General features: G+C 45.5%; 1 protein-coding gene across 2 annotated transcripts in view; it reads right to left on the bottom strand.

Moving 5' to 3' along the window:
• Positions 1–16,610, bottom strand: part of LOC119396126 (uncharacterized) — a 280,780-nt gene extending 264,170 nt beyond the window's left edge. Inside the window, exons 1-4 of one of the 2 annotated variants that reach the window (XM_037663218.2) lie at positions 16,474–16,610; positions 8,222–13,936; positions 4,255–4,318; positions 2,920–3,093 (exon numbers count right to left, since the gene is read on the bottom strand). In XM_037663218.2, the coding sequence (XP_037519146.1) occupies positions 4,291–4,318; positions 8,222–9,870 (1,677 nt within the window). In that variant the 5' untranslated portion in view covers positions 9,871–13,936; positions 16,474–16,610 and the 3' untranslated portion in view covers positions 2,920–3,093; positions 4,255–4,290. Of the gene's footprint in view, positions 1–2,919; positions 3,094–4,254; positions 4,319–8,221; positions 13,937–16,473 lie in introns of those variants that run through there. The other variant, XR_007416560.1, reaches the window with a different exon arrangement.
• Positions 16,611–25,911: the final 9,301 nt, after the last annotated feature.

Below are 25,911 nucleotides of genomic sequence, written 5' to 3'. Positions count from 1 at the left end.
CATTGGTCACTCAGTCCCTGCAGGCGCGCTGCGCGTTGCGTTGATGGGCCTCGATGCACAGTACCCTTCTGGTTCTGGCGGGTGGCAGGACACGCGTGCGCGTAGGCTCACATGAGAGAAAAGCTTAGAAACAGTTGACTTTGTCTGCAAGTAATAACAAAATTGGCTACGAAATGCGCCATAATAGAAGTTCAAAAGTAGTCAGAAGCTAGAGACGTTACACTCTGCCCAGCGGTGCTGCGAAAAACGCCACCACCAGCGCCATCATCACTGCCCTGGCCCTGAGTAGTGTAAACAGAGCCGTCCGCAAGCCAATGTGCATAGACCACAATGGAACCCCCCTCGTTCGTTGTTGCAGAGGCACGGTTTCCTGTAAATCAAGGACCTGGAAAGCTTCTTCCGCCAATCCACGCTTCAGAAAAATAGGAAGCTCATCAAAACGAACTGCGGCTATATAACGCAAAAGATGTTTCACTCATGTCGGCGCTCAGTAGCTCGCAAGTAGAAGGGAGTTCGAGGCAAGCGCTCCGATGTCCGTTCAGTAGCGCCTAAATGCGTTAAATGTGAGTATATACATAATGTCAAAGCGATGAAGTTCGTACATGGTCAGTTTAGTTATCTATGCATCTTACGATCAGTCGTACAAAGCTCGCTTTGTAAGGGACGAATGGCCCCGACGATTTTCGCGTTTGCAGTTGCATTCTCCCTTCATCTCTCGCTTCCTGTGCGTTGGACTGTTTTATTACGCATCCTCGAATGTTCTGTTGACGGTTGTTTTCCGTTTGTACATGCTGCAAATGGGGATACGTGCGTGTCCACTTTCGCGGGGTACAACCAAATGCGAAACCGTGGCCTCCGAGATTAGCTCTGCCCATCACGGAGGCCACTGGCAAAACAAACCTGAAGGTGGTCACGACCAACATTTTGCGGTTTACCTGCATGACGTACGTGCGCGATGCTGTGTGGTGACGACCTGTTCAGATTATGGGAGGTCGCGGTGCGCGTGATATTTATCGCGCGCGTCTTCAGTCTACATCTAGCTTCTCACTCCGTGTTACACGGCGCGCACCGCGGCAAGAGGCTATGCTGAGCTTCATAGTGAAGTTACCACGGTTTTCTGTCAGGGCTACGCAAAACAATAACAGCAGAGCCACATTATCACACTTTCTTATGCGACCGGCTGTGGAGAACGCGGGTAATTCGCTTACCCAACACATTCGCAATAGCCCGTATCCAGCGCTCTCGTCTTTCTCCTTCGTAGGACAGCCATGCAAATCGGTAAAACTGAACGTTGTTATTCAGTTCTGCACGTCCGTGGCAATTCATAAACGCAACAGTAGCGTCAATTGCGGCGTTTCATCGTAGCCCGCGGAGCTGTAGCGTCCGCTTCTGTTTTCACCCTCGTTTTGGCGAATGATCCAGCAAGCACTTCATGGCTGTTCGGTGGCGCGTCCGACTAGCGGAGAGAAATTCATAGCTCTCTTTCTGAGTGTTAAATGCACAAACACACGCAATATTAAGCTCAATCGTTGTTTCGCACTCTCTTGCGCCTGGTTCTACAGCAAACTTTGCAAGCGAGCCGGACTTTTCACTACCCAATATTGCTCCGACCGGTGGCGCTACGCGTCAGCGAAACTCCAGAGTCTGACGTCTAGCCAGGGAGGCAAGCTGAAGTTCTTGTCGCCAGACGGGGTCGAAAGGTAGCCAATTTGGCACAAAGCAGCCGCCAAGGGCAACTCCGATATTGGTTACCTTTGGTTTACGGGTAAACGAATTGTAAATAGACTTGTGCTTTAGCTAAGCGCAACATTATCTGAAACCGTTCGCAAGGACTACAGCAGAGCATTCAGCTCAATCAGCAAAACGTTCCGTATCTCCGTGGATAACACATATATTCAGTGTACGATGCCTAGCTTCATTTGGATACTTTAATACGTACCTGAATATCAAACGCCGATCTCTACACACATCGGTGGCAATATTCGCATTCGGATGGAGCCGAATTCTTGGTGTGTTCTTCTTTCCTTAGTTTTCATGCCTTGACCCTTTCTGTGAGGATTCAAACATGACGTGCATCTGGTTGGCTTCTCTCTCTTCCTTTTCGATGCATCTCTCTCTTTCTCTAGTGCGGCTCGAAGACCGGCGAGTTCGGAACTAGTAAATAGAGAGCTTTAGTGCCGGGGACTCTTAGCCGCTGAGTCTCCGCGTTCTTGAGTTGTTTTTAGCTCTCCCCGTTTTCTTTTGTTCGTCAGCCAGCTCCCATGGAGTACGCAAGCAGCTCGGAGGCCCCGGCACTCGAAACACTGTACTGTCTTGGCGTATGAAGTCTTGGACTTGGTGACGACCGATCGAGATCGTATAACTTCTCGGCAACGAATCATACGTCTAAGCATAGACGCCGTTAGCGTACGTCGTATGTATACAAGCTCCAACGCAACCGGCTTCAGAGCCAAGACTGGCCACATTGGTTTTTTACACTGCGATTGAATCCACTAATGAAGGCGCGTGATTGCACAATAAGGGACGCAAAATAGATCGCGCAGATTTTTAAATATCCTGTACTCTGAGCTCAAGTGAACAAGGATGTACATACAGTGTGGTTGGCAGAGCGCTGTTTTTGAAGTCACAAGCGAAAATTTCGCTTTCAGGCTTCAAGGTTGTATAGCAGTCTCCCTGATAGTGAAAACCCTGTTAAATTCTATAACTACATTACCGGTTGGCAGAGACACAGTTTGTCTTAATTTACGTCTGCTATGATACATGTAACCTCAAATTGCCTAATTATGTTCATGCATATTTTTTATGGTACTATCCTTGCGGGTTACGAACGTACTCACTGCTGCAATATCTTGCTTTGTAACACAGCAGCATGTGGACATCAATATATATATATATATAAATAAAGTGGCAAATGGAAAATCAAGCATGCTTTAATTCTATAAAAATGTATGATTCTCGAAAGCAATAGGCATTAAATGCGTGTAAAAGAGTGACATATTCCAGCGGGAATTCCGGCTTTGTTGTATTCTGGTGTAATTTCAAGGTAGATTGGTGAATTGTCCGTCTAGGAATTTTTAAAATCTTCTTGGTTCCCTTAAAAAAAAAGAAAATCGGCACCACTCAGTAGAATGTAAGCGTACAATAAATTTTATTTTGCTTACTTCGATTTGGCTTACTTCTACACAGATATGTCCGAGTGTTTACTATACTTTGACAATACTGCTAATATACGGATTATAATGGGCGTATACCATCGATTTAGTTTCTGTAATTGTGAAATACTGCAGTTTAAAAATGGCGTAACGCGCAGACGAGGTGGTTACATAACTTGTTCGGGAAAAGCTATATACGTAAACACACATTATAACCTTCCCTCCATCCCTGTCTCCTTCTTTACACACACACACACACACACACACACACACACACACACACACACACACACACAAACACACACACACACACACACACACACACACACACACACACACACACACACACACACACACACACACACACACACACACACACACACACACACACACACACACACACACACACACACACACACACACACACACACACACACACACACACACACACACACACACACACACACACACACACACACACACCACACCACACACACACACACACACACACACACACACACACACACACACACACACACACACACACACACACACACACAGATAACAAAGATAACAAAGATAAAAAGCGATACTTACTATTTCAGTAATGTCTATGGTTTTGGTAAAGCGTGATGTTCAAGTATTGGACAATGGAACTTAATCATATATATATATATATATATATATATATATATATATATATATATATGTGTGTGTGTGTGTGTGTGTGTGTGTGTGTGTGTGTGTGTGTGTGTGTGTGTGTGTGTGTGTGAAAGTAAGTATAGCGCGTAAGTTAGGGGCATTCTATGTGTACAATTTTAAGCATAGCATTAAGATGAGTCCCTAAGCGATTTAGGCTACAAGTACACGTTGGTGGGCTAGTCGGTTCATGTTCAAGTACAAGCCACGAAAGTATGGCTGTTTTTGCGCAAGGAAATAAAGAGGGAAGGGCTCCCCTTGACCCCTTCTCTCGTTATTTCCTTGCGCCAAAACAGCAATACTTTTGTGGCTTGTACTTGAGCAGTTTAGGTTCCCGTGAAAATTTTTTAACGAAACACTTCAATCCTAGAAGAGTAGGTGAAGGTGCTGAAAAGTGTCTTACTTGCTTATGATATCTAGGTTTGTTTACATTCAAGCACTAATTGGTAGCAGAAACAGGATATGAGCTGTAAGAAAAAGAGAAGGACATCAAACAATTTAATTAAAGTTTGAAGGCAAACACACATGTCATGAATGCTTGTTGACAGAAAGTAACAATTAAGCAGTGACAAAACTTGGCAAGGAACAACCATATTGAATGGAAAAAAGACACGCAGCGCCTTACAGTTCGGAAAACAAAAAAGTCAGTTTCGCCGCAAGGGCGAAGCAATGAATGCGATAGCAAGAAAAGCGGCCTGTGATGGACGCGCTGCGACTACCGTGCGTCCATCACTACCCGGCAGCTACTAGACAGTTTTAATTTCACGTACGTAGGGACGTCTCATGCGCAAACGTGAAAAGTACACGTACGTTACGTGCGCACGACATCTGTAACGCTTTTAGCTACAAGCACGCGACGCGCGGTGAGAGCTACCATGTAGCTCGATCTGCTGAGAATAATGAACACTGTGGTAGTTTGTTCGAGCGCCCGCGCGAGTAGACACCGGAAGGGCAAGGTTCTCGCTGCGCAAATATAAGAAGCGAGAGAGCTGGCCGACGCCTTTAAGTGCGCCCGCGCGCTCCTAGCGCCATCTCGCTGGTAATGAAGAAACGCTTATAAGCGCCTCCGTCTCGGAGGACTGCAAACGGTAAAGGGTGTGTATATAACGCTCGCCGTTAGCTGCCAGAAGGATGTACGCTTTGTGGAGTAGTGCTTAGCGCACCGCGCTGCGAATTCAGAGGTCGCTGGTTCGATTCCGCGCTTCGGAAGTATTTTTCTTATTTATTTTTCTTTGGCATATTGATGTATATATACATACTTATACATATACGCAGCATGACGGCGGCGACGGCGACGGCAAAAATCAGCCGAGACTGTCCATATAATTGCTATCGCAATAAAACGAGCTGTTTGCAGCCTAGTAATGTGTCCTGGAAGTCAGCGGCAGCATCAACTCTCTCAGATGCAAGTGTATTACGAGTATTACTTTCTCATTTTTTATTTTGAATGGGCGAGTTGTCGACCGGCTTTTATTAATGATAGCACACTTATATTCAAACAAAAAAGTACGGCAGCTTCGCAATATTGGTGCAAAACCTGAAGGAATAGCCAAGCAGGGCTGCTTTCCTAGTTCCTCTTTATTTTCTCTTTCTTTCTCTTTCTCTATATCTCCTGTATTTTCTTTGTATGTGCTTCCTTCTATTTCATTCTTTCTTTCTCTCCCTTTCTCTGTTTCTCTCTCTCTCAATTTCTATCTCTTTCTTTCTGTGTCTCTTTTTCACATGTTCGTTGTCGTTTGACATTCGCACCTGCTGTACACGGTAGTGGGGCTTGCCCAATTCCTGTCGCACTGACCCACCTGAGGAGTTTTGCACTACGGAGCAAATGTTACCGATAGCTAAACAGCTTCACAGTAAAAAAGAATGAAGAGAGTGCGTGCTGGTTAATGAAGAGAGCACGTGCCGGTTCATGATGATGATAGCTATTTACGGAGGAGCACACGTTACCGACAGTTTAATTAGAACTTGTTGAGCGAGTTGGTCAGTACTTAACATTGGTGAGTACTTAGGATTCTAGGAAGAAGCTGGAACAAATCAGCCCGTGAACTTTGGGACGCGTATCATATAAAGAAAAAAGGTACTAACTGTGTTAGCGACACGTCTATCTGCTTGTATAGAAACGAGATTAGGCTTTTTGATGCCACGTGCCTGTAGCCTGATAAGAGGCGACGCCTTGTTACGGGCTCGTCACGTCTGCGCACCAATGCGCTTTTATTCCATTGCAACCCTTGCAATAAACCAGTTGTTAGTAGCACCTGTCCTGTCTCTCACATGTGTCTGTCTTTTTTAGCGCTAAACCACGATGTTAAGCACCGACAGCTTATACCCCTGTCACACGGGCACCCGCGAACTCCGTTTAACTCCCTCGCCTTTACGTCAACGGAGATGCGGTCCGTGTCACACAGTCTCCCTTACGCCAAGGAAGTTAAATGGAGCGTTTCGCAAAGGGACTTCGGCGATCTCCATTAGCGGCGGAACGGAGTACTCTCGTCCCTAGTAATCTGTGGTTACGGAAAAAACTGTAAATGCAAAACAACCGCATTCAACACAATAATGCATTTAATCAATATTAAAGTTATTTGGCTGAATAATCAATTCAGAACGTGCGCTTAAGGAAAAAATATAAGCGTATAAGCGTATAAGTGCACATACTCTCCGCACCATGCCTCGCGAAAAGCCGTTGTGCCGCCACTTTCAATAAGTGTATCCGTGTCCGTGCGTACCATCGTGTTTACGTCTGTGCATCTCGTTCCGTTCTTATTGCGGCGCTCTTTATTCTACTTCAACAGTTACAAAAGTCATAGAAGAGAGTGACGCGGCTTCTTCCTTCGTCGACCCCGGCGGTCTGGCTGGCAGCACATGTGAGCGGTTGTGGGACCCATCCGAAGCAAGGGCTCCGTGGATTGAACGTGAGACATATGCTTATCGGATATTGGGAAGGACAACGTGATGTATGTGCTAGCGCAACTTGAAAGAAATCGATGCCAACTTGCAGTGTGTTTGACAATCAGCGCACGTAGACAAAATGCGTACCAAAACAAACGTACAATGTTGCCAGTACTACTGTCAACATTAATGCCAACGTGCTTGCAGGTACACGTTTGTGTGATAAAAACCGAAACAATTTTTTTAATTTCGATTTGAATAACTTGTAGTTTTTACAATCGCACGTACGATTGAGAATGTTTTCAGCGTGATTAGACGCGAAATTCTGCATGCAGTAGTAGGCGCAACAGCGCCTAATGGACCTCTTGCGGCTTCTGTCCAAACCTCGTAAAATTGCCGCGTGACATGGCCAAAGCATCTCCGTCGTACTACCTAATGGTGTTTTACGTTTATGGAGTTTGACGGAGTTAGGTGGTGGCCATGCGACAGGGGTATCAAACCGCTGCGCTGTTAATAAGCGTCTCGCCTGAAACTACGTTATTCGACTTGTTGGCGGGGATCTCTAAAGACACTAAGCAATGGCAAACGCTCTCCGCGATGGCTTAGTGAATGAACCAGAACCTTCAAGCATTGCGAGACACGTTGATAAATGGTGTTAAATAAAACCAAATCGGCAACCGTTATTTTCTAACACAAGAGTTGGCCATCCTATGGCGTCTTTTAATACCAGCGAAGCTAACTGAAGTGTAGTTCGGTGGAGAAGCGTAAGATTCACCAATGGTTGGCCCAAGAACTAGCAAAATGGTTTGTTCTAAATAAGGTATGATATTTACACGCATTTGCTTTTTCTTAACATTGACAGGTGTGACACTGTCGCAATAAACGCTGTGGTGTTCTTAGAAGCTTCTGTGTTGGTTATTAAATTATATGTCGAAGTAACAATGACTCTAATGTAGTTTTTCTTTTACAGCGTTTATCTTAAAAGTGATGTTAGCTTTTATATTTGTTCGTTATATATTGCTTTATACGATCTCGCGTTTTTATATTAGTTAATTCTATGATGAGCAATGAAGTAATTAAGCAGTTCTTCAACAGTGTTGCACTGAATACTCAAGTATGAGTTTTGATTTCCTGCGTAAGTATGATCCGCCTGTTCGACGTTTAACAAATACAGCTTTGTTGCATGCAACATGCAAATTTTGCATATTTTCTTTAAGGTCAATAAGAAACCCTGTTAAAGGAAATATTTACACCGACCAATAAGCGTGAGTGAGTTTTACAATAGTCTACTTTTATTTATAAGTTCGTGACGCAAATTAATAAGCAAGGGAAGAGGAGTAGCCGGAGCCATGTATAGGCGCCAACCTCTCCTTAAACACATTTAATAAAAAAAGTTATGAGTTTGTATGTTACCCTCACTTTTGTTTGGGCTTAGCCCAAATAACACACAAGCATAAGTGTTGGAGCCTTCTACAAAACCTTACCTCATGCCTTGCCATGCACCTCTTGGATTCAATGCTCTGTTCTCTTGGCTGGAGACAGGTGGGACGCTAGCTGAACGAGGTAGCAAGAAGGGCTGGTAACCTTTGTTACCACTGTTATCGATGGTACCTGAATAACCACTAGAATGACTAGGGCTGTTACTTTGACTGATGTAACCATAGGAGCCATCGGAACGATAGAGTGGAGTGTTGGTGGTGTAGCCAGCATTTGCTCCAGCACCAGTGGGTAAAGCCCTGTACCCGGTGGTGACAAGAAAACGGGTGTCGTCGGTATTTCCACGGCCGCCGTCACGGCCTCCAACAAAGCCGCCGATATCAGTAGAGCGGCTACCTGAGTTATCTTTACGGAAATAGGGGACCCAGGTACCCTCTGAAGATTGGTACTTGCTAGGGTAGCTGGACATCGAACCTCTTAAGCGTCCGTCCAGGATGGCATTCATGGTGGTCTCTGCGTTAGGAGAGCCATCGCTACCCCCAATAAGTACAGACTGTCTCCTCCCAACGGTAGGTGAACTGTATGAGCCAGTTCCCGGAAGAATATCGCTTGTGCCTCCTACAGTGAAAGCTCTTGAGGATATCGGATCATTGGTCAAACCAGCTTTCCACCCGCCACCAGCTTCCATATTCTGAGGGCCAGGGCTATCATTTAAACGATTCGCAGCATCGAATATAGTAGAGGCCCTATCACTGGGTGAATTGGCGGAGGGTATGATGTTTCTGGAGGGTCTATTGTAAGGGATGAATTCGTATTCGTTAGTAAATTTAGGTTGCATTCTGGAAACACTAAGGTATCCTCTTTCGAACTCAGGTGTTTTAGCCGGTGCGGACTGCCGTCTGAGGTCGTTTATAGCTCTATTAACTTCGTCCCCAGCAATGTCCCTAAAGTTTCTAATAGGATTGTAGGTCCTGGAACCGACATTACGAGCCGGTCCTGTATAGCCATTGTTAAGGGAAGATGGAAGCGTTTCAGGTACATGGAGGCTGTAGCCGCCGGTATTTCCAGGGTATGCTACCCCTCCAGCAGCAAGGAAGCGCCCTGAGGGTTTAGTTGGCTGTTGAAACCTGGGCATATTCAAGAAGCGGCGTCTAGTTCCGACTATTTCGGAAGCGCTTGTATAGTCAGGTTTGTAGGTTGAGTCACCAACGCCATTGGCAGTTGCTGAAGTTCTGGTGGTTGAAGCCTCATTACCACTGCTATCTATGGATGGTGTTTCCCAGCCATTGGCTGTAAAACCTTTGTGTACAGGTGCACCTCTCTGTCTACTGAGCCATTTAAGCGGGCGTCTGCCAATCTCAAAATTTGTAAAACCTATGCGTTTTTCAGGTTCGTCCGAATCAGTTTTACGAGTCTCAGAACTAGAAATAATTGTTCTCGGGAAATACTTGTAAGCAGAATTGACTTCCGGTTCTGTTTTCCTACTATCAACATTGAAGCCACCGTTGAATGCCGATACATAGCTAGGATTTGTTGGCCGTTCGTTCGCCACTCCAGTTATGGTGAACGGCGCACCGCCAGGGCCGCCTATAGATTTAGAAAGATCTGTTATTTTGGGGACAGTCACAATCGGTAGCGTTGGAGTGCCGACGGGAAAGCGAGAGTTATAAACTCCGGAGTAACGGGAGCCATCCATTGCACGACTTCCGAATTGGATACGTTGAGGTTTCTTCTATCGCTAATAGTACGGAAGTGCCTATCAGGTTTGCCTGTTCCAGCTAAGGTGGGCTGCACTTCCAACATGCCTGTGGCTCCGGGGAATTCGGAGCTGACAAAATTTTTCATGTCACCCGGAGTTTTGAATACAGGGTGCCCCGCGTCGTTGGCTGATCTCATGAAGCCGAAGTTAGTAAGTACTGCCCTTCCAGGTAAAATGTTGTATCCAGCTGGACTGCTTGAAGGCCGGCCGCCGGCAGAACTTTCGGTGGGTTGAGAAGCTTCACTTGGGCCGTTCACTCCGGTAAACGGGCTTACCGCTCTAGCGTTTCTTGAGTTAGAGTAGCCATTAAAATTGACAGGAGGATGGGATATGCCAGCAGTAAAGACATATGGTTGTTTCCCAAGCCACTGAGATTGGAACTGACGTGCGCCTTCCGACTGTCGTGTGTTACCAGTAGAAATGTCTCCTAAATGTTGGCGCACTTCACCTCTATGCAGAGGCCACCCAAAAGTACCACTGCCTTCAATAATTCCAGGTGCAACGGAACCTTGCAAGTGTTTGGTTGAGCGGAAATTGCGAGAACGCATTCCTACATGTGTACGTGAGTTGCTGATTGAAAAGCCGGGTTGCGGACTGTTGTAAATCAAGGAGTCGTATACTCCGTTACTTTGTGAAGATTGAGGTTGATTACTTAAGTCTGGTACATTTGATAGAAGGCGTGAAAATGCAGCGTTTTCCGAATTCCGGGTAGCTTGCATGCGCCCAAAAGGATCTGAGGTCTTTAAGGGTGGAGATGATCTTGATATGCCACCGGCCAGGCCAGGCGTTTGTCGGCCTTCGGTGGGAGGCAAGTACGGACCACGATTTTCAAAGTTGGTTCTGGCGCTACTAGCAGTAAGAGCTCGTACACCACTCGCTTCACGGGGGCGGGGAGGTCTCGAAGGAGCAACGGATGCTGCAAAAATACCAGGTCCCAAAGAACCTCCTAAGCGTTCGTGTGGACGATATATATTGAAACCTGTTCTTACAGGCGGTCCTGTGCTGCTAATTGTAAAGCCAGATATTGGAGTTTTCGAGATGAACGATTCAACCGATTCTTTTCTGCGGGCATATTGAGGTACACTGATCAAACTCGGTACCATTGTCAGCGGACCTAGAGCTCCAGTGTTTACAGAAGAAAAGCTTTGAATGCTTGAAGAAGGATGAGGGACCTTTGAGGCCGCAGATGTCTGTATTATGCCACTGCCATAACCAGGAATTTGCGTTCCGAGGGTGTGAGCTCCGTACTGACCGCTAGTTTCTAACTGTGCTGTTGTGCTACTGGAAGGAAAACCTATTGTATGTACACCGGCTTGTTGTGGGAAAGAAGGTTGCCCAGAAGTACCTGTAGCTCTATTGACTCCAACTGTGGCAGAACCTCCGAAGCGTTCGGCAGTGCGGACTACATTGGACGCTGCTCCTGTAGGTGCACCTGTGCTACTAATTGCAGCAGCAGCAGTTATTCCAGATGTGGGAGTACCTCCTATGTGTGTGGAAGCGTGGAATATCTTTGATCCAGGTCCTGTAGGTATTCCTGTGCTGCTAATAGAGAAGCCGGACGGTAGACTTGTATAGACGAAGGAGCCATACGCTCCGGTCTTTTCGGAAAGTCTAGGTGGATGGCTTAAGCCGGGCACGTTTGTCAGCCTACCTACAGTTTCAACGTTTCCGGTACTTGGGGAAGTTTGAACGTGCACGAAAGGATGATAGGCCTTCATAGATGAAGATGATTCTGATATCCCACGGGCAAGACCAGGAGGTTGTATTCCGACAGCGAGAGAGGTGTACTGCCGGGTGTTATGCACCGGTGTTCTTGAACTACTGTCCTGGAAAGCTCCTGCGTGTCCACGGAATTCCCTTGAGTGGGGAGGCTCCACATTAGTACTTGCAACTTCAATGTTTCCAAACCTGGTGTAGCCTAAGGGTTTGGCAGAGTGGAAAATATGGGAACCCGATCCCGTAGGTAACCCTGTGCTGCTGATTGAAAAGCCGGACGGAAGGCTTGTATCCATGAACGAACCATAAGCCCGATTATTTCTAATGTGCTGTTTTGTGGTGGCATCAGCCAAACCTTCTGCGGCTTTAGCCGCTTCGTGCGTGCTGGACAGCTGGTGAAGCACACTTCGAGATCCACTGAACTGGAACGTTCCAGGCCTACGCAAATTTGCCGAACCGCTTAATACTAACGGTGGTAGTGAGGCGTGAGCATTCAAGCCACTTGGACGATTGCCATAGCCGAAAGAGCCACGCTCGCTTTTATACTCAGACTTCTGCCCCATGATCTCACTTGAAACGCTTGCTGATACAGGTTTTCTGGCCAAGCTCGGTTTTTCTGGAATGGTACCTCCAGCTTTAGCGATTGCAAGAGTGGCTTTTTTGCCTAGAAATGCAGAAGGATAGCTGATTCTGGAACCTTTACTCGGCGGGATTACTGGGTGTATGATAATGTCCGGAGGATTACTTTTATGAATGGAGATACTCCCGCTAGAGTCATGAGGGCCTTCGCTTGCTCTACCATTAGAGATACCACTTGTTTTCTCCAGTGGCGTCTCCAAGATTCCATGTTTTCCCTGTTCATTTTTAACCAAACCGACTGAACTGAGACCTACAGCACTAGATGTTGACGCTGTCATGCCAGTGATAATGTTTTGTAGTTTTTTCCCATGGTCACTGATGGTATGAGAACTCGTTTTTCCTAAATGTATTCCGGAGTTACCTACGTGTACATTTTCCGGTGATTCAGATGCGTGTTTCGAATAAGTTTGTCCGCGGGCCACCGTGCCGACTACACCGCTTTTATTAACCATATCCGGAAACTTTCCGGGAATAGGAGAGATTAAAGGACCTAGACCTGCAGGTGATTCTGAAATTACAAGTGACAAGCCATTTTTTGTGTTTCCAGTGGGGACTAAGCCATTGTGATCATTTTTATGCGTCAGTGTTTTCGTCTTGTCAACAAATAAACTTTCGGAAGGTTCCGCTTTGCTTAAGCTAAGTGCACCTCCATCTAAAGGTAGTGTTGCTGCCGCTGTATGTCCTGGCACCGGAGATGAAATTTCAGCCTTTCCTGCACTCGTTGATACTGTATTACCAACGACAGAGACAGATGATTTGTTTCCGTGGATGGATGTATCGTGCCTGCTGGGCAATCCTGGTGGCCTGTTCATGCTATTAGTAGGAATGGCTCCTTCGATTGCAGGTCCACGATTAAAACCATCATGCCCGTTGAGTGTACCTACAGTTCCGGCGGGGCCTGAACTATCAGAAGCTCCCAAATATCCCGGGCTACCTGTTGTGATAGAGCCTACTTGAGGGGCTGCTAGGTCACCGTTAACTGTTGCCTCACGATGTAAATTTACAGTGGCCTTGTGAGGACTTTTCACGTCTCCAGAGGGCGTTGTCTTGCTAATCAGCGTAGGAGTTCTCGAGGAGACGAGTGCCTCGTCTGAGCCGGTATCACTCGTAAGTGCTTTGACGCGATGGGAACTGAGACTGGTTCCAGGAGTCTTCTCGAGAAAATTTGCTGTTCCTACTCCACTGGGGGATTCTGAGCTGCCTTTGACAGATCCAGAAGATGTGATACTTGAGACAGAGGACGCATTCCCGCCTTTACTCTTGGGGAGCGTGCTCTCTTCCTTAGGTGTACTTCCTACTCCTAAATTAAATGTCTTCCTGGGCAAGTCACCGGGTTTGTTGATCAAAGACAAGACGCCTACAGATGGTCCGCTGATGTCATCAAGCCTGCCAGCGCCCCTATTCCCGACTGCACCTTTGGAATCTGTTACAAGTCCGGCATTCTGTTTACCAGGAAGCGTGCTGACGCTCAGCTTTTCAAGATCGTCAGCGTAGGCTGCCGCCAAGGGGGCGGTAGCGCTAGGCGAAAGCGATATGCTACCTCCAGGTCCAGCGCCATAGCTGAATGGGTTCGCACCATTCCATCCCCGAGCATAGTACACGATGCCATTCCTCCTTGATTCGATGAGCCGAACGTTTGTGAGCGATACTGAAACGAGAGAAATTTTTTAAAATAAATCGCTGTTATTTCAAGGAAAAATGTGATGTGCTTTGAATCCAGTGGGGAGTACCATACACACAATAAACTGTGTGCATCTTTTGCATTATGCGTGATTTGCTTACATACATTATTTTCATGTCCTAAACTATTTATATGAACCACTGTGCTCCACGGCTCAGATAAATTAGAGCTGCGTTGTTGATCTGGAGCTATGATGGTGGGTTGAATTAGTTGTCATGACCATCGGTCAATTAGAAAGCGCTCGTGCATTTAACGCGAAAGTCTCAGATGTCTCACCAAACGCGAAAACTGACCATCGGCGTCCCACGTCATCGGCGTCAACACGAGTGGTGCATAAATCATCACGTGATGACGTCATTATGACATGACAGATCGGAAAAATTGTGACGTCATCATGACGTCACATAGCGTGTCGTAACATGATGACTTCGCCACATGACATTGTCGCTTGGTGTCACGGAGCCAGGGCAACTTAGCATCACGGAGGCAGGGAAAAATCAGGTGAGGTGCAGAAGCAATGCCTCCGATCCTGGGGGCAGTGCAAAACCATGTCAGGCGCAGAAAACTTTTGTAAGGGGGCGGGGGAGCATTATACGACTGACAAGAAACTTGAAGATGGCTTTCGCCGTCGAGTCGTCTTAGGCGAATGAGCAAGGAACTCTGTCAGTCTTTTTTCTTGTGCTTAAAAGCGGTCCGCATAATTGCATTTGATCTGGTAACTACCATTGTGTTCCTTTTATTCTTTTTTTCCCTTCTTTACCTTTCCATCCCCCTTCCCCAGTGCAGGGTAGCAAACTGAAATAATTTCTTCTGGTTAACCTCCCTGCCTTTCCCTTAACCTTTCTCTCTCTCTTTATGAAAGCAATACTGCACTGAGGCAAAGTCAAACAAATAAAATATAACTTAGGTCTTTACCTCCTAAACTAAACGTTCTTGAAACGTCTAGTATTGAGAAGGTTTTGTTCGGCTGATAAGTTGCCAGAAGTTCCTGAACTTAAACGCGCATGTCGAAACACAGGATAATATTTTCGGACCAACTGCGTGCGCAAACGTTCTGCAAAAGAGCTCAAGTTTAACCAGAAAATGAATTTGACTTTAATATTAAGCAAAATTCGTTATTTAGAATGGCAGTATGCTCGAACTGCATACTACGTCAACACACATCTGCAAATGTCCGAAACATTCTGGTGCCGGAATTTTCACATCACTGTCTCTTTGTTATTGCAGCAACATTGATACTTAGCCTTCTATGAAGACTATGCAAGAATGATGAGAATTTAATTGCATATACAGTAGATTGCTTTTCTAGAGTTTCATTACAAAACTCGCCCTGATGCCGGTTTTGTCGCAAAGGTATGATGAAACTTTCTTCACGCTAGTCGCAAGGGAAGTAAGGTACCTAGGATGTTTTCACTGAGGTAATAAGGGGGGCTTAGCACCAGACATTAAGTTGACAATGGTGCGCCTCTTATAATGCCAAACTTACCCAATTCAGGATATTAGTTATCGTTTGGTGTTTTGTCGCCCTCCATAATTCGACAACAGAAGTGAACAAACGATGTACTGTAGGGCAGCATACTTTAATTCGTCCTTTTTTGCACGCCTCTCACAAGTTTTCAAAACATTCCGAGTAACACAAATAATCGCTCTTTTGTGGTGTACAAGGCTTATTCATTAATGCAGTTACCCCTTTAAGAAAGACACTTAATTTAGGATAGGTGCTAGAAAGTTAAAGCTGAAGTTGTGGTACGTCCTGTGCTGCGAAAGTATTTTGCTTGCGCCAGCGTGTATTGTTAAAGTTTGCCGCTCGCTTTGGCAAAAAAGTGCTTCGTTCTAGTTAACACGTCTCCCGCTCCCCTTTCTATTGTCTCTTACTCTCATTGTTCCACGGTTGTGACGCTATTGCATTGGTAAATGAAACTCGACACTTACTGTCTGAGCAGCAAAGCATCAGAGTCGTTGCGTAGTCGCGGCGCCGAACTAATAATGGTAATACTAACTAGTTTGTCCCAGCAGTTATGTATAACGATGTCGGCTGCCTTTCTTTCCTAAGCATTCTTGAAGCACAGTACAAAGCATTTGTTCAAAAAACGACCGCGAGAACAACTGGCAAAGGCAGGAGAGAAGCACTTGAACGCGAAGTAGAGAACTTGTACACCACGCAAGAAACGTCATATGCTTTCCTGGAAATTCAACTTGTAAATTGTTTCGGAAGATTAACCGACGCACAGACTGAAGTGGATAGCCGACTAGCGTTCAGCAAGGAAATGTAAAGACTAACTCTTGCGTTTCGTTCGCTGCACTGACGACACTTTGTTTAACGACGCCCAAGTTTGTTCAGTCGCAAATTCCATATTCCGGCCCTCGTTTACTAACAAGGCTGAATCACATCTTTTGAGACACCTGGTGGCACAACTCGATTCTCAAGTTCGCGAAGTGTTCGTGAAGTTCGGAAATCACGAGGGCTAAAATGTTGCCACGACCTCAAAATAGTGAACCCTCACCTGCGCAATGAAGGAGGAGGGCGATGAAGGCCTTCAGAAGCCGCTGTGTTGTGCCCATCGTTTGATCAAAGCCGGCTCGCAAAAGTGCAAAAATTTGCGACAAAGGTGGCACTCAGTAGCGGGATCGTCTCCTGCAGTTGCGCTTAAAGAGTACAATAGGCTTCCATTGCGGTTTGTTTTTTCTTGCGCAGCTTCCTCTACAACCAATGCCTCCTTCGTGATACGAATGAAAAGAATAAAGGAGCATTAACTTTTCGCACAGATACGCGACGACGCAGCGCAAGAGTCGAAGGAAATAACAGGAAGAGAAAAGAGTTCAGCGTTCTGTGTAATGCACGGATCGTTACATTGTGCTTGTACGACGGTGGCAAAGTAATCTGTATTCTGTTCTGTGAAATGCCATCTGATTACAGGGCATAAGCTTGAAGGATCTGGTCTGTTAATACTTGTGAAGAAGTTGAAGGTCAGTTGAATACAGGTGTACCCCTGTATTCGTGTTTTACTATTTAGTTATCTGAGATAGCTATCTGAGCTATCTGAGATATATTTAGCTATCTGCAGGTGGACACTGAGGTGGATGAGCTGCGACGATTACGCCAGCCCGACTCTTGAATGCGCGTCTATTGTTGAGAAAGCTACACTTCATTATCTAGTGGCGAGATTATCGTAATCAGTGGCATCCACGCTTTCACAATGCATGCGGTTTTCGCGATTACGTATGGGATAATATAGGGTAATATTACGTATGGGATAATATATGGGATAATATCCAGCCAGTGCTCCTGCTGCGAATGTTTGCAGGTGGCCTCAGCTGCAATGCGTAAGTGTGCGATTGCAGCAAGCGACAACAATTATAAGGCTGCGACAAAAGTCCTGCAGTTGTGCCCTCCGGGGTACAGGTGCTTTTGTACCTTCCACTACCTGCATTCCATTATTCATGAATGAGTAATTCAACTGATAGGGCAACTTCATGCACCAGTCAATATGCGAATAGGCAATAGTGGCCAATATGGTAAAATAAACGGTCATGTTCCATAACTAACATGTCTTTTTTTTTATTTCTGAGTTCAGAAAATAAGTCACAAACCACTGCAGAGCCCATAGAGGTGCATCCTTCGGTACTTTTTATGACTTGGCAACCTGCCTTGCTATTTTCATAGCCTATATCCTGTCTATACTGCCAAACGAAGGCTTCTACCAATGATCTCTCATTTATCCTAACTCGTCCAGTTGACTCTATTTATCGCCATGCTATAAAAAGGTTCAAGGAGAGACAAAACACTTTCCAAATGACCTTCAAATAGGCATGTTCATTACAGCTTTTAATCTAGTCTACCCATGCCTGCGTTTCCTAATATGCAGTTCTAATACAAAACTAGCAGATCACTATCGTTTCACAGCGTTCTTCCTGCAACTACGCACTAATACACCACAGGCTACTTGCGGAGCTTACCAAACTCCACTTCTTGTCAGCCGCAAGGCACCGTCTGACATCCATCATCCCGTATCATACCCGTATTCTGAAGCGCTCCTGATCTCTGTCTATTTTCTTACCTTTCGTGAGGAGCCCTTCATGCCTCCTTAACTTAACCCTTTCGGCCCTGGCGTCGTCGATTGACGACACCGCACAAAAGTTCCCCTAGCACCTCTGCAATAAAACCAAAACTGGTCATTCTTGGGGAAATAGTTCTTCAATAATTCCCACTGTGATTGACACCAAAGTTGCTATATATTTGCGGAGCTAGGAGCCACAAAGAAGAAGAAGCTTGACCGAAGTCATGGGTGACGCCGAGGCGGGTCAGGTGAGGCGGCTAAGCGCCGTTTTCGGGACGTCGTACAGAAGCTGTTTCAAGGAGTATCACACTGAAAAATGACACGTGGTTCACATTTTGTGTACTCTAGTGAGCAGCAGAAACAAAGAAGCCTTTTTCCTAAAATCACAACCACGGAGCCCTGATGACCTAATTTGATTGCATGCTAATTAATCCATAAATACTTGCACCACTGGCTCAATTTTCCGTTTTTGGTCTTCTAAGGTCCTAACTATTAAGAAAACACGCCCAAAAATGTCTCCGACCAAAATAAAAAATCCAGGGCTGAAAGGGTTAAGGAGCTTCTTGAATGAGCCAGCGTATTCTAAATGCTTCCTTCAACCTGTCTTTCCAAAGGACCACCTCAGTAAGGTAGTGTGCGTGTTTGACAAGTCTGGAATCGAGGGTAGCTGTGAGATATTAACTAAACATTCGCTTTAAAACAAGAATTAAGAATAATTTACGCATACCGATAAATAATAACGTATACACTGCTATTTTGCACGACAGGTGCAAAGGCTTTTCTGTTTAGATGATTTTCGCCTGTTGGCAGCAGGCAAAAAGAGCATGGTCTGGCAAAATTGGTGACTATCTTTCTTCCGACAGAGGTTTTTGAGAACATGACCTTTCTGTTTATTTACACTTCTGTGTTATCTTCCCCAGTGATGATCTTGCGTGCAATCAGTGCAGCAAGTGGCGCCCGCACTGTTGGGCGGTGACTAGAATCACGGGACCCATAACTTCAACAGCTGCACTGTAGTGACGGGGCCACGACGGGACAACAGCTATCATACTTGAGGAAAACAGGTGTGGCGCTGAAAGGACGGGGACAAAGGTAAATCGTGAAGAGAGTTTCCAGCCAAACGCACATAAAAGGCCAGAGGAAGAAACACGACTCACCGCTGGTGCATGCGTCTTCTGCGCGTCGTACAAAAGTGTGTCGTACAAATGTCAAGACATGAACTGACATGCACAGATGCCCGCGTAGGGCGGTTCGTGTCTTTACTCTCTCTCCGTTCAATTCGCGCCATACCTATTTTCCTGAAGCAATGAACCAACTAGCTCAGCAACACGACTTGTTAACACGTGCGGTGGTTCAACTATCTCACCGTTAGGCTTTGGCAGCGCAGCGGGCTACCGCGGAGTTCGTGATTCGGTAGTAGTGTGAGGCCTTGATTCGAATCCCGCTTTTGTATGAATTGTTTTCAAATAGTTGTTCATGTGATGCTTTAAAATTCATGTTACTGCTCCGAAGGAGCAGTAATCTTTCTTTTACAGCGAAAGCTGTTATGAGATCATTTCACTGGCCGTTTTTGGTGCCGTAGTTGTCCGCCGCCGCCGCCGCCGCCGCTGCCGCCGCCGCCGCCGCCGCCGCCGCCGTCGCCGCCGGTGTCCGTAACCAGTATCGCTCGAAATAAGAAAAAAAACTAAATAAGAAAAAAATTCCAGGATGGAACGAGGTTCGAACCTGGGCCCTCTGCGTGGGAGCCCAGTATTCAACCTCTGAGCCATGCCGGTGCTTGAAACTGCTTTGCAAAAAGGCCCTATACAGGCTTCATGTCGGGAAGGAACCACATTGGCATATGCAATATAGCGTGGTAAAAGAGTAGAATAAGCACCAAGCGTCGCACAACGCGAATTCTGTAACCAGGCGTCACACAATGCGAATTGCGCAACGAGTAGGTTGTTGAATGCTTCCAACCCCTTACAAAGAGCTCTGCCATAATTCTTCATCGTCATCACGCACAGCATCAACAAAGTGCGCATAATGCCTTACATGCGTTTAGCAGGTACCAACGCTCTCCGTAGAATGACGAAAAATGGCACAGTGCCTGCTGCCCTACTTCTAAAAAATTACAATGATATATAGCGTAGTGGGTTCCTCGCAAGTGCACTTCTGTTGGTTGCCAAGGAAGCCCACAAGGCTCCCATGATCCATTTCCTCAGGGTCTCAATAAAGTCAATTCTCTCTCTCTCTCGCTCTACGTTTCTCCGATTAACGTATGTTATAAAGCGTGGTGGGACAGTTAAATAACGACCGGGCGTCACACAATATACATTACGTAACTAGTGGGTCGTTTAAAGCTTCCAACCCATTACAAAGGGCGCAACCATGATTATTCATCGTCATCAACCGCCGCATCAACAAACTGCACATAATCGCTTACATATGGTACCTCGCTTCTCCGCAGAACAACGAATAATGTCGTGCTGGGTGCTTCCCAACTTCCCAAAAATTACGCTTTGTGGCGTAGTGGGTACGTTGCTAATGTACCTGTATTAGTAGCCACAGGAGAGTTTATAACTGGCTCTAGAAATGCTGCTCTTCCAGCTTTCGCTGTGACTGTGCTGCGCTTTCCGCGCAGGCCTGGCGTTTTTTAAAGCTGAATCACATTGATGTCAGGAGCGGGCGCACTAGCGCCAATCGTTACGCACCAGGCTCTCAGAATAGTGATGTAAGAGCAAAATAGTTTAAGGCGCACCGCGAAGCGGCCACCTATGTTACTGACCCCCTACTGATATGGGCCATTTAGTGACGCTGGCGAAACTCTGTGAGAGCCAAATGGGCATCGTGAACCACACGCTGGACAGGATCACGCAGAGGGCTTGCGTCACTTCCTTGATGTTCCTGCTCGTGGACGGCTGCGACCTAGCCGCCATATAAAGCTGCGGCACGTTCGTTAGGTCTCCATCAACGCACTGCCTCGTGCCTGTGGCGTATGATCGGATAGTGATGAGGAGCCTTAAGACAAGTGGGATAGGCTGTCCTATTTCATCATTAATTTTGTCGTGAGACAGCTTTTCCAGTACGGTCACGACAGACTGCTTTGAGATGCGATGTCTCGTCCGAAATACTTCAACGCTGTAGAGTTCCAGAGATTTAAAGCGATGCCTCATGTTTCTTGCTGAACGTGTCGCACAGAGCTACAAGTCACGACACACGACATAGCATGCTCATAACATGAATTTCTTGGAACCTTCGACATTGCTGTCAGCCACGGTGTAAGAAATTTTTTTTCTTGCACCGTGTATTCAGCCAAGGAAACGCAGTACGCCTTTCTTCTTGTTTTTGAAACTGGCGCCCTTTCAGTGCGAGGAGTCGTGTAACGTGACATAAAGGATGCCCTAGCGCCACCTTAGTTTGAAGTAGCACCAGAAAAAAAAAACCTCAGTGAAGGAACCTTAGTAAGGAGCATTCCAGAATACGTGATAACGAGTCCTCAAGCAGTTATGGCCCGGTAACTGAGGTAAGGAGCATATCAGACTGCGGTCCCTAGCCTCATGGGAAGGCATAACGTGTTGGGAAAATAAAAGGTATGTTTACCCACGCATGAACGCCGTGAATCCTCCACCTGTGTATTCTTCTTCTTCTTCTTCTTCTTCTTCTTCTTCTTCTTCTTCTTATTATTATTATTATTATTATTATTATTATTTATTATTATTATTATTATTATTATTATTATTATTATTATTATTATTATGAGGAGTAGACGTACGTTTCATATAACGACTGTAACGACCGGAATGTTCATGATCACTGCAGACGCAGCGGCCAACACGGGCTCCCTTGCCATCACCACACAGTTTTTCGTCTTCTGCATGCGACGTGGCGTCGATGACATGGCACAGGTCATGCAATAATTTAGCCGCCGCGGTGGCCTAGCGATTACGGTGTATTTAAAAAACAATGCGGGAAGATTCCACCAAGTCGCGCATAGCCTGGCACAGCGAAGCTGGTCGATCCTCAAGACCTGTTGTAACTGGTTCTTGCTAGGTTTTGCTATGTTGTTACTAGGTTTTGCTTGAGGATCGAGCATCTTCGCTGCGCCAAGCTTTGTGTGACTTAGTGCCAACTTCCCGCATTTTTCTGTCCCTGTTTATTTCTATCTTATTTTCTTTCTCACTCTTTCTCTTAGGTGCGAAGCATTTCTTAGCAAACCCTAGACACTTTGAGAGTATCTATCTATCTATCTATCTATCTATCTATCTATCTATCTATCTATCTATCTATCTATCTATCTATCTATCTATCTCTATCTACTCTATCTATCTATCTATCTATCTATCTATCTATCTAATCTAATCTATCTATCTATCTATCTATCTATCTATCTATCTATCTATCTATCTATCTATCTATCTATCTATCTATCTATCTATCTATCTATCTATCTATCTATCTATCTATCTATCTATCTATCTATCTATCTATCTATCTATCTATCTATCTATCTATCTATCTATCTATCCGCCTACGACTTTGTGCTCTCCTGACAATTTCGTTAATGGGATGTATACCAAAATTGGTATGGCATAACTTGGCGGTATGATGCACGTAAATGACAGATCGTAACATGAAAACCATGATATGAATGTTATGAACGACATGATTTACATGCCACGATCTTGGTGCTCTTGTGGCCGGTTCGTTAACTTGATGTATGCCAAAATTGGTATGGCATGACAAGAGTGTATGACAAACATAAGTGACGGGTTCTAACGTGGAAACCACGTCACTCGTGTTACGTACAGCATGATTTATATGAAATGGGCTCGGGGTTCTCGTGGCTGTTTGATTGAATGGATACATACCAAAGTTGGCATGATAAAACATTTCTGTGCGACGGACATAAGTGACAGGGTGGTAACAAGAAAATCATGGCATGCATCATGTCATGCACGGCATGATTTACATTCCATGCTCATGGTGCGCTCGCGGCCGTTTCGCTAGTTTCACATGTACCAATTTGGTTAATGCGGGACATGACTGTATGACGAACATAAATGGCAGGTGGTAACATCCAAAAAACGGCAGGAAGGGGAAGATGAAAGCTTCCGATGAAAAAATCCGTAAACAGGGGGTGGGTGTTTTGATGAGTTCCAGCCTTGATGGAGACAAGTCCACTTGTCGAAATGTTCGCTCGAGCACCCATCCACTGTTTACGGATTTTTTCATTGCTCAAAGTATATTAGTTTAAATCTGAAACAACCTAATGGGATTGAGTTGACTGTTAAACATAACAGCACTTTATACGCTGCGCTGTTAGCGGTTTTTGCTTCTCACTTTTGTAACTGATGGGAGTCGCTGCTCTGGTCGCCGACCAGCTAGCGGGTTGCCATCCACTTACAAAAACGTCAGTAAGAAGCCTTCGCACGATCCCAAATACTGCTGTGCAGTCCTTCTATGTCCGTAAACATATTACCGGTTTCGCAATACCGGATCACCCGACAGGTTTACAGCAGCAACAACGCTGGTAGCGACGCTTTTTTGGGAGGTATCTTGTATACATTGAGGACACAAAGGTTCAATGACTTGTAATATTCGACTTATCGGCTGGCGAGAAGCGTTCGCTAGATGTGTTTTAAGCAGGGTGTCGGAACGAAATGTTTTTCGTTTCGGTTTTAGTTTCGTTTCACCGCAAAAAGTTCCGTTTCGTTTCTGTTCCGGAACGAAAAAAAAACGTTCCGTAACGGTTCGTAACGGTTTTTTTTCTTTGTATAAAAAAAGAAAGTATGAAAAAGGTAAAGCAATCATTAAAAAAAACATTGGATTTGTGATGTAGTTGCTTGCCCTCCTCTTAAGAAAGTGGGACAAGGGTAAAACACGTTCTTCAGAGGAGCGGAAGTAACTGTACCACGAATTCCTACCAACTAGCACAAACCAGTACTAATTTCAAAGACATAGTATTTATTTTCTCACAAAAGAAATACGAATTTTTTTAGTTGGCTTAATTCTTTGTGTCAAGGCAGTGAGCACGATCTCAGAAGCAGCACGTCATTGAGTGTACTCTCTGATGTGCGAGACCACTGTTCTGATAAAAAGATCGCCAGGCCTGCGTGAAACACGCAGCAAGTCACAGCAAAAGCTAGAAGAGCGGACTTTGTAGAGCCCGTTGTTATCTCTTGGGGCAACTAATACAAGTAAACATGCAACGTACCCACTGCGTCATAAATCGTCGCAAGTTTTCTGAAGTAGCGAAGTTCCCACTATGCCATTTTTTTTCATTCTTCGGAGAATCGCGGTACCCGCTACACATCTGTAAGGCATTATCTGCAAAAACTAGAAGCAGCGCGAAAAAAACGACGACAAAAATAGGAATACACACAACAGGACTTCCTATTTTTGTCGTCGTTTTTTTTCGCGCTGCTTCTAGTTTTCGCATCATGAACCGACTCGCCCAAAGCTACAAGTTGTTGCTAGCATTATCTGCACTTTGTCCTGTGGCTGATAATGAAGAATTATGGCTGAGCACTTTGCAGTGGGTGGGAAGGAGTGTTGCGGAATGGGCGCCTCCATTCGATTCCAATTCCATTCCGGGGAATTAGAACTTGCCGCAATTCCATTCCTTTCAATTTCTCGGAATGAAAAAAACTTAGTCCATTGGCACTCAGGGAATGGCCTGGCAGTCCGATTCCATTCCTGTAAGTCTTCAACGTAGGAAAGGCATCTTCATAGTTTTATCGAGTTAAGAATGAACGCCCCATAAAGCTGATGTCATCAAATGCATTAAGAACTGCAAAAGTACGCAAAACACGTTGCCAAGGTCGAGGAATAGTAGCTTGGTGACATATCTCGTGCAGTACAACCACCCTACTAATTCCCATAGGGGCAGTTCTCCCGCTACCGATAGTATTTGCGTGGTCAACATGTTTGAACGAATGGTGGTGTTTCAATATTGTTTAAGCTTTTAAGCTTAAATATGTTAATGCTAAAATGACGACATAGCGTATTTTTATGCTGACAAAAGCGTCTTTGCATCGAATACGAAACACTGGGCCGCACTGCCCGTTAGCACTCACGCTTGTCAAGCGCGCCTCGCAGGCATGGATGGGGTGAGGAGAACTTTCTGTGTTCGCCTGTGCGCAGGTATGCAACGTCTTCCTTGTCGCAAAGGTTATTTACGTGTGTCAGGTACTAAAACTGCTCGTGAGATAAAGATCAGGCTGTGCATAGAGTATTCGCCACTTTCGGGTGGGGTATCAATGGGAACCAACGCGCAGGGGTAATTTGTTTCTCCCTTCGGTATCTGCCGGGATAATGCATTTGTTTGTACACTAACTTATGCCTCCGTTTGTAGTAGGCACGTTGCTTATAAATGTACCGTGCTTGTAATCAGCTAAGCCATTTTGAAAATACTGCTTTAGTGTTAACTTGCGAGGCTCTGACTTACTAACGTTTGAAGCTTGAAAAACAGCACGTAGACGAAAACGTCCTCTATTTTCGGAAAAAGACGTAATTCCATTCCCATTCCATTCTTCCGAGCGTTGTCCCCATTCCATTGCGGGGTCGCGAAAATGTTGAAGATTCCGGAGTCATTCCAATTCCGGAGTGGTAACTACGCAACACTGGTGAACCACACACTCTTTGCGCTATTAGCATTGTGTGATGACTGGTTGTTATTTTACTCTTCTGCCACGCTATATTACATATGTTAACGCGATTCCTTGCCCGACATGACGCCTGTGTAGAGCATTTTTGCGATGGAGTTATAAGCATCAGCGTGACACTGTGATGGAAGACCCGACTGCCACGCAGAGGGCGCGGATCCTAGAAATTTGTTTCTCATTTAATTTTTTCTTATACCACGAGATATCGGTCACGTACACTGGCCGGCCGGACAACTAT

The sequence above is a fragment of the Rhipicephalus sanguineus genome, chromosome 6 (genome assembly GCF_013339695.2).
Source record: "Rhipicephalus sanguineus isolate Rsan-2018 chromosome 6, BIME_Rsan_1.4, whole genome shotgun sequence".
Lineage (NCBI taxonomy): Eukaryota > Metazoa > Arthropoda > Arachnida > Ixodida > Ixodidae > Rhipicephalus > Rhipicephalus sanguineus.
This window is presented reverse-complemented; position numbering and strand designations above follow the sequence as displayed.